Raw genomic sequence first — 12,290 nt, 5'->3', positions numbered from 1 at the left:
GAACCCCGTCTCTACTAAAAACACAAAAATTAGCTGGGTGTGGTGGCATGTGCCTGTAATCCCAGCTTTAGGAGGCTGAGGCAGGAGAATCACTTGAACCAGGATCAGAGGTTGCAGTTAGCCGAGATCGCACCACTGCACTCCAGCCTGGTGACAGAGTAAGACTCCGTTTCAAAAAAAAAGGAAAAAAAAGGAAAAAAATGTTAGATCTCTAATAGCAACTTTAGTATTCTTTAATATTCAACATTAGGTCAATAATAATGTCACCAATTCTACACAAACACTGGGTAAAGAAAATACTTTTTTACAACTGCAATAATAAACCAAATTTTCCATTTCTTTTATCTTCTCGACATGTTTTGTACCAAAGCAAAATAGCTATTCTTTATTTAACTATTACGGTTTTTGCCATGAAGAATCTTCAAAAAATATTTTTTCAGATAACTATATTTGGCTTATTTGCACTGCCATATAATCTTAAGTGAGTTAAAAAATTAAAAGAGGGCTGGGAGCGGTGGCTCATGCCTGTAATCCCAGCACTTCAGGAGGCCGAGACGGGCGGATCCCAAGGTCAAGAGATCAAGACCATCCTGGCCAACATGATGAAACCCCATCTCTACCAAAAATACAAAAATTAGCTGGGCATGGTGGCACGTGCCTGTAGTCCCGGCTACTCGGGAGGCTGAGGCAGGAGAATCGCTTGAACCCGGGAGGCAGAGGTTGCAGTAAGCTGAGATCGCACCGCTGTACTCCAGCCTGGTGACAGAGTGAGACTCCATCTCAACAACAACAAAAACAAACAAACAAAAGTTAAAAGAGAAATATGCACAAAAAGAGGTATCCAGGGAATCATTATTGAACAAAAAGACAAACCTAAGGGAAAAATTATTTTTCATAAATTTAAGTTTATAAAAGTTTCTTTAATGATAAAATAATCAAATTCCTTCTCACAATGGAAAGTTCTACATGATTTTAAGGATCAAAATATCATGATTGAAAAGCAATATGGAAAGTTATTTGCAGTACAAACTATCACATTTACTTAAAAAAGCAGCCAAAGTTGCTTTTTTCCAGGTATACAGGCAACATTCCACACCATTCAATACTACCTTCCTTTTGTGAAACATTTTCTTCTGGTGGCTTCCAGAATACCAGCCTCCTGATTTTTCTTCTAGGTCACTGGTGGGTCCTTCTCAGTCTTTTGCTGGTTCCTCTTCTTCTCTGCTTCTCAATGCTGGCATACCTTAGGTCTCTGTCTTTTGCCACCTTCTCTTCTCTAGATGTACTAGGTGATCTCATCCAAAGTCATGGTTATTCCCTAATGACTCTCAAATTAATTTTCCAGTCCCAAATAGTACTGTGAAGTCCAGACTTGGATATCCAATTGCCTACACGGCATTTCCAACCTAACACAGCCAAAACAGAATTTGATTCCACATTCCTCCAAACCTGTCCCTTCTCCAGTACACTTCTCAGAATTTCAGAGTTCACCCAATTGACAGGTCAAAAATCTGAGTCATCCTTTACTCCTCTCCTTCTTCCTCCTCCTATCCAAGCTATCAGCAGACATTATCTTCTCTATTTACAAAACAGAGTCTGAATCCAACCTCTAACCCCTCCCACCTCAACATTTATCACACTAGTCCAAAACTGTTACCTAGAACACTATAATAACCTAAACAGTCTCTGCTTTTCTCTTTAATCTTCTTCACTCTAACCTTAGCATTGTATCGCCATATTTCATAAAGGTAAATCAAATTATGTCACTCCTCTTCTCAATCTAATTGCTTCCCATTTACATATCCACGCCAGGCTATAAGGACCTGGCTTTCTTCCTTATGTCACTTCTTACCATTCTTCTCTCTTAATCACTATGCTGTAACCTTACTGGCCTCTTTGTTGTTCCTCAAACATGCCAAGTAAGTTAACATTTTAGGGCCTTTCCACTTGTTTTTTACCTTTGTCCAGAATGCTCTTTCCCCAAATATTTATATGGCTCATAAACTTCCTTCATTGGGGCCTCTGCATATGTCACCTCTTCAAACAGGCTTTCCCAAACCATCTTATCTAAAGTTTCAACCCTCTCCACATTCTGTCCCAATGGGATTCATCCCGGGATACAAAGATGATTCAATATACACAAATCAGTAAACATGATATATCATGTTAACAGAATGAAGGGCAAAAGCCATATGATAATCTCAAAAGATACAAAAAAAGCATTTGACAAAATTCAACACATTCTATCCCTATTCCCTGCCCTTTCTTTATAGCATTTGATATATGTTATTGTCTGTCTTCTCCATTGGAATGTAAACTCCATAAAAACAGGTACTTTGGGCTGGGTGCAATGGCTCACACCTCTAATCCCAACACTTTGGGAAGCCAAGGCCGGTGGATCACTTGAGATCAAGAGTTCAAGACCAGCCTGATCAACATGACGGAACCCTGTCTCTACTAAAAATACAAAACTTAGCTGGGCGTGGTGGCTGGCACCTGTAATCCCAGCTATTCGTGAGGCTGAGGCAGGAGAATCGCTTGAACCAGAAAGTAGAGGTTGCAGTGAGCCAAGATCATGCCACTGCACTCCAGACTGGGCAACAGAGTGAGACTCCATCTCAAAAAACAAAAACAAAAAAAGCCCCAAGTACTTTGTATTGGTCACAACTGCATAACCAGCACACAGAAGAGTACCTGGCACAGAGTAAGGAGCTCAATAAATATTTATTGAATCAATAAATGAGTCAATGGATGAATGGGATTTCTAGTCTGAACACCATCCAATAATATAGTTTAGGGTTTTTTTTTTTTTTTAATGGGGAAAAAAAGGAACCCCAAGTATGCATCCTTAAAGACAAAAATTAATTCAGCTTGATTCTTCTCAAATTGAGGTAAATTTTTTTTTTTTTTTGAGACAGAGTCTCGCACTGTCGCCCAGGCCGGAGTGCAGTGGCACGATCTTGGCTCACTGCAACCTCCGCCTCCCAGGTTCAAGCAATTCTCCTGCCTCAGCCTCCTGAGTAGCTGGGGCTACAGGCACATGCCACCATGCCCGGCCAATTTTTTGTATTTTTAGTAGAGACGGGGTTTTACCATATTGGTCAGCCTCATCTCAAACTCCTGACCTCATGATCCACCCAACTTGGCCTCCCAAAGTGCTGGGATTATAGGCGTAAGCCACCACGCCCAGCAGGCAAAATTTTATAGTACATTTTCAGCAAGATATTCTAGCTATTATTTTTTTTAAACTTCAGAATTCCTTCTAAAAGTAAAATTTCAGTTAGTTTATTTAGTCCTTAACACTTAAAAACTGAAGCTATAGACACACACATACACATATACATATACAATACACACAAACAAAATAGACCAGTTCCATGAAATCAGACATATACAGGAATGTCTTGATTACCCAACAAATCCTCTTTCCTTCCTTCCCTCATCAAATTGCTATGATTGAAGGCCCAGGAAGTTACCAACTACTTAGGGCTTTTAGAGTCATACATGTTGCATCCTGTTAACTTGGTGCTAGTGCTGTTGTTCACAGTAAGAGAAATGACAATATCCCCAGAGGCAGCAAAGTATTTTGCATGTTTATGCCTGTGAATTAACTGTCACCACATATTGCCTGCTGTCTTCCATCAATGCAGCTCATAGTACCCCAAAATGTGAAAAAATCCTACCACAAAACAGATGTGTCTTTTCATGTATAATTTGGTAGAAGGCAGAGCCTGATGATGAAGGGGTCCATTTTTCACTGGTAGGCTAAAAAAAATCTAAATCTTTAAAAATCAGTTAGCCACACCAAGGCTCTCCTAAGCCATGAACAGAAGGCCAGTCTGAGTACTCCTTGAGGATGGCAATCTGTTAGTAAAATGAAAATGGGAACTCAAGGTGAGCCATTTTGCTCTAGCAATGAGGAGGGAGTTTTGTCCAGTATGCTCAGTTTATCTCAACATTCATTTAATATTGATTGTTGTAGTTTATGCCCTCTGCTCTGGGAATGGAAGAATGATGAACACTACTTCTTATAAAAAGTTTCAAGCCTTGTAACCCCTGTGAAAATAAATAGTCCAAATACCAGCTCCATTTCTTTCCCTGCAGGCACAGAAAAAGGAAAATTACTTATCAAATATTTTACTATGCTTTTTCTCTATTTCCTTCTCTTTCTCTAGGAAGAGTTTGCAGCATCCTGCATGCACATATCAAAATTAGTTCCGGGGGAAAATGAGCTCAGTCACTAAGTAACATTTAAACCAGAAAGTACCCAATTCCAAGGGCTAAACATCCATTTTATTATGTTGGCAAAAAAATTTAAGTACTACGCAATGGAAATGTGTCATCATTCTCACACTCTAGGAGATAACATAGGAGCCAATATTACTACATTACTGCCTATATTAAATATGTAAATAGCAGTTTTTGATAATGAGATAATTATATATGGTTTGTTTTTTTATTTTTTGAGATAGGGTTTTGCTCTGTTTGTTGCCCAAGCTGGAATGCAGCAGTGATCACAGCTCGCTGTAGCCCCGACTTCCCAGCCTCAAGCAATCCTCCTGCCTCAGCCTCCCGAGTAGCTGGGACCACAGGCATAAGCCACTATGCCTGGCTAATTTTTTAAAATTTTAGTACAGGCATGGTCTTGCTACATTGCCCAGGATGATCTCAAATTCCAGGACTCCGGGTGCGGGGGCTCATGTCCATAATCCCAGCACTTTGGGAGGCCAAGGCGGGTAGATCACTTGAGGTCTGGAGTTTGAGACCAGCTGGCCAACAGGGAGAAACATCTTCTCTACTGAAAAAACAAAAATTAGCCAGGCATGGTGGTACACACCTGTAATCCCAGCTTCTCGGGAGGCTGAGGCAGGAGAATCACTTGAACCCGGGAGGCAGTGGTTGCAGTGAGCTGAGATTACACCACCGCACTCCAGCCTGGGGGACAGAGGAAGACTCCTTCTCAAAAAAAAAAAAAAAAAAAAAAAAAAATCCAGGCCTCAAGGGATCCTCCTGCCTCGACCTCCCCAAGTGCTGGGATTGCAGGCATGAGCCACAATGCCCGGCCTATGTACGGTTTTGTTACACCAGTCTCATTACAGTCACACTTTATATATATGCAACTGTAACTATCAAGAGTTATATCCTAGATAAGACTAGAAAGAATAAGTGCCAATAAATTCACATTAAAGTCATTGGAATGAATTTGGAAGGCAAACACTTCATTTTGACTTTGTGGAGGCAGCAGGCTTAAGGTTTGGAAAAAAGGAAAGGCATAAATTCTCTTGATGAAATTAAGCTGTATGAAATCCCTCAACATGATGAAAGTAAATTTATTTACCTGAATAGAGCTCACGTTTACTGTCCTTTCTTCTGGGCTTTCCTTAAAAACAAACAAACAAAAAACAAAACAAAACAAAAAAGAAGTGGGGAGATATGGGGATAGAAATACTTGGTTAGTACAAATCATCAGAAAATTAAGATGGCACTTCACTTGCTCATTTGCAAAGTTCTATTCCTACCATCACTTTTGGATTCCTTTCAAATATCCATCAGCTTTAAGAAATAACATTTTAAAAATTATTGCTAAGTTAAAACTCCTAAACTATGTATAACAGGCCGGGTACAGTGGCTCACACCTGTAATCTCAACACTTTGGGAGGCCAAGCCGGGCAGATCTCTTGAGACCAGGAGTTCGAGATCAGCCTGGTCAACATGAGACCTTGTCTCTATTCAAATAAATAAACTATGTATAACACAATGCTTTTTTAACAGAATTGTTAGAATGATTAAAATAGTTGTTTTAGATGTAGGCAGGTTTGTATCATATATCATTTTATAAACATAAGATAGTAAATATAAACAAAATAAACTGGTGAAAGTACTTCTAAAACTTCATATTCGGAGTACAATCCCTCTATTCAGAGTACAACTCCTCTGAGTTGTGGGATGTCTATATTTTTTCACACCACATCATCCTCTGTGCCATAGTGTTGGTTACGTACCATTTCTTTTTTCTTTTCACTGACACATAATAATTGTACATATCTATGTGGTACAATGCAATGTTTCAATATGTGTATACATTGTTTAATGATCAAACCATGGTAATTAGCATATCTATCACTGTAAACATTATTTCTTTGCTGTGGGAACATTCAAAGTCCTCTCTTGGCTACTGGAAACATACAACGCATTTCTTAGAAGAACTAAAAGCTAGGCCGGGCATGGTGGCTTATGCCTGTAATCCCAGCACTTTGGGAGGCCGAGGAAGGTGGATCACAAGGTCAGAAGTTTGAGACCAGCCGGGCCAACGTGGTGAAGCCCCGTCTCTACTAAAAAAAAAAAAAAAAAAAATACAAAAATTAGCCGGGCATGGTGGCATGCACCTGTAATTCCAGCTACTCGGGAGGCTGAGGCGGGAGAATTGCTTGAACCTGGGAGGCGGAGGTTGCAGTGAGCCGAGATCATGCCACTGAACCCCAGCCTGGGCAACAGAGCAAGACTCCATCAAAAAAAAAAAGAACTAAAAGCTAATGGTGCTGGGGTCTCAATTATATAAAGCTAACTACTTTCGGCTTCTGCTTCAGGAAAGTCCATAACAAGTATGAATCACTGCTTCTGCCCTCCCTCCCTCCAAATCATTGGGTTTTTGAGGATTACAACAATGCTCCAATATTGTCTCCAGATTTTTTCCCCAAGCTGCTGACATTCATCCTGCAAAGTCTGATTCTGGCAGTCTGCCTGTGCACACTCCAATAGCAAATGACAAATATGCCATTATTCCTACCTGACTGACAATGATCACACGATGTATCTGATCTTTTAGGAGCAGGAAAATGAAAAAAAAAGTTTTTGAAATTGATGAATATACTACTCACTGATGAATTCCATATTCTATTTATTTCTCTAGCTTGAACATTTCTTCTGAACACCAAGCTCCAACTGTCTACTTACATTTTTTTCTTGGATGTCTAACAAGCATCTCAAATTTAAGCAGGTCAAACAGAACTTGATTCTCAAATTGTCCTCCTCACAAAACAAAATAACCTCTCCTGTTCTCTCATCAGTATTCCTCTTAATAATAAATGGAACTACCACCAACTCAACTGTTCAAGTCAAAAAACCAAAAAGTCAGCCGGGCGCGGTGGCTCACGCCTGTAATCCCAACACTTTGGGAGGCCGAGGCAGGCGGATCACCGGAGGTCAGGAGTTCAAGACCAGCCTGGTTAACATGGTGAAAACCCGTCTCTACTAAAAATACAAAAAAATTAGTTGGGCACGGTAGGCGCCTGTAATTCCAGCTACTTGGGAGGCTGAGGCAGGAAAATCACTTGAACTCGGGAGGCGGAGGTTTCAGAGAGCCAAAATCATGTCATTGCACTTCAACCTGGGCAACAAGAGCGAAACTCTGTCTTACAAAGAAAAAAAAGGCCAGGCGCGGTGGCTCACGCCTGTAATCTTAGCACTTTGGGAGGCCGAGGAAGGCAGATCACGAGGTCAGGAGATCAAGACCATCCTGGCTAACACGGTGAAACCCCATCTCTACTAAAAAATACAAAAAATTAGCCAGTCGTGGTGGCGGGCACCTGTAGTCCCAGCTACTCGGGAGGCTGAGGCAGGAGAAATGGCGTGAACCCAGGAGGCAGAGCTTGCAGTGAGCCGAGATCACACACTGCACTCCAGCCTGAGCGACAGAGGGATACTCCGTCTCAAGAAAAAAAAAAAAAAAGTCATTTTCTCATTCCCACTTCCAATCAAACTATCATCAAGTCCCATCTGTTCTACCACTGCAATATACCTCAAATCAGTCCATTTCTGTCAATTTCCATTACTACCCCTTGGATACAAATCACTATCAATATCTGTTGTCTAGACTTCAGCAATAGCCACCTAATGGGTGTTCCTGTTCCCCCTCGGGCTTCTTCTTAAAACCCCATACTCCAAAAAGAAGCCAAAGTGATCTCTATTGGCAGGGCACAGTGGCTCATGCCTATAATCCCAGCACTTTTGGGAGGCCTAGGCGGGTGGATCGCTTGAGGTCAGGAGTTCAAGACCAGTCTGACCAACATGGCGAAACCCCATCCCTACTAAAAATACAAAAATCAGCCGGGGGTGGTGGCACATGCCTGTAATCCCAGCTACTCGGGAGGCGGAGGCAGGATAATCGCTAGAACCTGGGAGGAGGAGGGTGTGGTGAGCTGAGATTGCGCCATTGCACTCCAGCCTGGGTGACAGAGCGAGACACTTTTTTTTTTTTCCCGGAAGAAAAAAAAAAAAAAAAAAGCCACACTGCCCAAAGCAATTTACAGATTCAATGCTATTCCTATTAAACTACCAATAATGTATCCATCGACAGATGAATGGATAATGTGGTAGATATATACAATGGGATATTATTCAACCATACAAAATAATGAAATTCTGTCATTTGTGGCTATGTGGTTGGAAGTGGAGTACATTATGGTAAATGAAATAAGCCAAGCACAGAAAGACAAACATTGCATGTTCTCACACATATGTGGGAGCTAAAAAAGTGGATCTCATGGAGGTAGAGAGTAGAATGATGGTCACCGGAGGCTAGGAGAAGGGGGTGGGGGACAGGTGTGAAGAGAGGTTGGTTAATGGGTCCAAAATACGTTAGATAGAAGGAATACGTTCTAGTGTTTAATATCACAGTAGTGTGACTATAAGTAGTAATTTATTGTATATTTCAAAGTGGCTAGAAGAGATTTGGGATATTCTTAACATGGAAAAATGGTAAGTGTTTGAATTGATAGATATCCCATTTACTCTAACTTGATCATTACATATTGTATGCTGTATCAAAATATCATATAAATACCCCAAATTTAAAAAAAAATAAAAAAATAAAAAAAAAAAAGAAAAAGAAAAACAATGTCCCTTTCTGTTTTTGAGACAAGGTCTCACTCTGTCACCCAGGCTAGAGTTCAATGGAGCAATCACAGCTCACAGCAACCTTGACTTCCTAGGCTCATGTGATTCTCCCACCTCAACTTCCCAAGTAACTGAGAGCACAGGTGCATGCCACCAAACCAAGCTAAGTTTTTATGTAAAGACAGCATCACACTATATTGCCAAGGCTGGTCTCAAACTCCTGGGCTCAAGCAATCCTCCCACCTTAGCCTCCCAAAGTGCTGGGATTACAAGCATGAATCACAGTGCATGGCCCCAGTGTCCTCTCTTGCTTGTCACTGATCCAGGGTCAATTTACTCCACCTCTTTGAGTTCAGCTTCCTCTCCTGTAAAACAGGGATGGTGATACCTAGTTTTGAGGCCTAATACATATATGTACATTATAGGCCAAGTCTGGCGAGTCACAAGTCTTCAATAATTGTTAATTCCTGGCCATAATAAAAATAAAATAAAAAAATAATAGATGTTGGCATGGATGCGGTGAAAAGGGAACCCTTCTACACTGCTGATGGGAATGTAAACTAGTACAACTACTATGGAAAACAGTGTGGAGATTCCTTAAAGAACTAAAAGTAGAACTACCATTTGATCCAGCAATCCCACTACTGGGTATCTACCCAGAGGAAAAGAAGTCATTATACAAAAAAAAGGCACTTGTGCATGCATGTTTATAGCAGCAGAATTTGCAATTGCAAAAATGTGGAACTAACCCAAACACCCATCAATCAATGAGTGGGTAAATAAACTGTGGCATATATATATGATGAAATACTACTCAGCCATAAAAATGAATGAATTAATGGCATTTGCAGCAATCTAGATGGGATTGGAGACCATTATTCTAAGTGAAGTAACTCAGGAATGGAAAAAAAAAACATCGTATGTTCTCACTCATAAGTGGGAGCTAAGCTATGAGGATGCAAGGGCATAAGAATGACACAATGGACTCTGGGGACTCGGGGAAAGGGTGGGAAGGGAGTGAGGGATAAAAGACTACAAATTGGGTTCAGTGTATACTGCTCGGGTGATGTGTGCACCAAAATCTCACAAATCACCACTAAATAACTTACTCATGTAACCAAATACCACCTGTCCCCCAAAAACCTATGGAAATAAAACACTGAAAAATAATAAATAAATAAATAAACAAATAAATAATTGTTAATTATTTTTCCCTTTTAGCAATAAATCAATCTTCCTGAGGCTATTCCTTCCCCTTTCAGATGGGAATAATGGTGCCTAAACTTACAACCTTACAGGACTGCTTTGATAATCAAAGAGTCAATGTATATTGTGGTACTTAAAAAAAGAGGATAAGGCAGGAGCGGTGGCTCACACCTGTAATCCCAGCACTTAGGGAGGCCGAGGAGGGAGGACCACCTGAGGTCAAGAGTTCGAGACCAGCCTAACCAACATGGTGAAACCCATCTCTACTAAAAACACAAAAATTGGCTGGGTGTGGTGGCGGGTACCTATAATCCCAGCTACTCAGGAGGCTGAGACAGGAGAATTACTTGAACCCAGGAGGCAGAGGTTGCAGTAAGCCAAGATCGTGCCATTCCACTCCAGCCTGGGTGACAAGAGTGAAACTCTGTCTCAAAAAAAAAAAAAAAAAAGAGGGTAAGTTATTAAACAAAGGCAAGGCAAAACATTAGTACCATCATAATAATTATTATCATTACAATCATTTACGGCTGCACTTGACTCACTTGTCTTTATGAAGTTCAACATTACCTCATAAAAGTCTTACATGACAATCTAGCCTGAGCTATTTTCCAAACTAAACTGGTCACTTATATGCTTTAACATTTTTTATTCAATAGTCAAATCTGTTTGTTTCCAAGAATCTATAAGACTTGTAAAAAGAGTTTTTGGTTGCCCTTCCTGAATTTAGTAAGCCTGTGTGCTATAGAGGGTTACAAAAAAAAAAGTACCCAGTAATGTGTAAAAGGGAATTGTTATCCATCACCAAACAGGATTTATTCTAAGAACGCAAGGTTGGTTAAACATCTGAACCTCAATTAATATAATATACCATATCAGTAGAATAGAGGACAAAAACCACAAAACCATGTTTATAGATGCAGAAAAATCGTTTCACAACATCTAACACCCATTCATAATAAAAAAAAAAAACATTCGGCCAGGCGTGGTGGCTCACGTCTGTAATCCCAGCACTTTGGGAGGCCGAGGTGGGCAGATCACCTGAGGTCAGGAGTTCAAGACCAGCCTGGCCAACATGGTAAAACCCCATCTCTACTAAAAATACAAAAATTAGCCGGGCGTAGTGGCAGGTGCCTATAATCCCAGCTACTTGGGACACTGAGGCAAGAGAATTGCTTGAACCCAGGAGGTGGAAGTTGCAGTGAGCCAAGACTGCACCACTGCACTCCAGCCTGGGCAAGAAGAATGAGATTCCACCAAAAAACACCATTCAACAAACTAGAAATAGAAGGGCAGTTCCCCAACCTGACAAACGACAAAGTGAAATGTTTCTCCCTACGATTAAGTGGCCATTCTTGCCATTTTATTCGACATAGTACCTGAGGTTCTAGGCAGTACAATTAGGCAAGACAAAGAAAAGGCATTCAAATTTAAAAGGAAAAAACAAAACTATCTCTATTTGCAGAAGACATAATCTTGTATGTGGAAAATCCTAAGGAATATACCAAAAAGCTATAAAAACTAATAAATGAGTTCAACAACATTATGAGATATAAGATCAATATATGGATGCAGATCAATTGCATTTCTATATAATAGCAATAAGCAATCCAAAACTGAAATCAAGAAAAATATTCCATTTATGATAACATCAAAAAACACAATACTTAGGAATAAATTTAACCAAAGAAGTATAAAATTTATAATCTGAAAACTGCAAAATATTGTTGAAAAAAACTGAAGACCTACATAAATGGAACAACATATGATGTTCATGCATTGGAAGAATATTATTAGGATGGCAATACTACCCAAATTTCTACAGATTACAAGCTATTATCTATCAGAATAGCAGCTGGATTCTTTTTTTTTTTTTGAGACAGAGTTTTGCTCTTTCACCCAGGCTGGAGTGAAGTGGCACAATCTCAGCTCACTGCAACCTCCGCTCCCCGGGTTCAAGCGATTCTCCCACCTCAGCCTCTCGAGTAGCTGGCAGCTGGGATTACAGGCATGTGCCACTACGCCTGGCTAATTTTTGTACTTTTAGTAGAGAAATGGCCAACATTTCACCATGTTGGCCAGTCTGGTCCCAAACTCTTGACCACAGGTGGTCCACCCATCTCAGTCTCCCAAAGTGCTAGGATTACAGGTGTGAGCCACTGTGCCTGGCCTGGATTCTTTATAGAAATTAA

The 12,290-nt window shown here is 40.4% G+C and overlaps 1 protein-coding gene across 2 annotated transcripts in view; it reads right to left on the bottom strand.

The window, feature by feature from the left end:
* Positions 1-3,265: 3,265 nt before the first annotated feature.
* The window catches only part of CENPI (centromere protein I), a 68,214-nt gene continuing 59,189 nt past the window's right edge, over positions 3,266-12,290 (bottom strand). For both annotated transcript variants that reach the window (XM_025372650.1, XM_025372649.1), the window contains 2 exons: positions 5,339-5,380; positions 3,266-4,098 (listed from right to left, as the gene is read on the bottom strand). In XM_025372650.1, the coding sequence (XP_025228435.1) occupies positions 3,964-4,098; positions 5,339-5,380 (177 nt within the window). In that variant the 3' untranslated portion in view covers positions 3,266-3,963. The remainder of the gene's footprint in view (positions 4,099-5,338; positions 5,381-12,290) is intronic.

Source organism: Theropithecus gelada, chromosome X (assembly GCF_003255815.1).
Source record: "Theropithecus gelada isolate Dixy chromosome X, Tgel_1.0, whole genome shotgun sequence".
NCBI classification, from domain to species: domain Eukaryota; kingdom Metazoa; phylum Chordata; class Mammalia; order Primates; family Cercopithecidae; genus Theropithecus; species Theropithecus gelada.
Note: the sequence above shows the minus strand (reverse complement) of the source record. Positions and strands in the feature narration are given on the sequence as shown.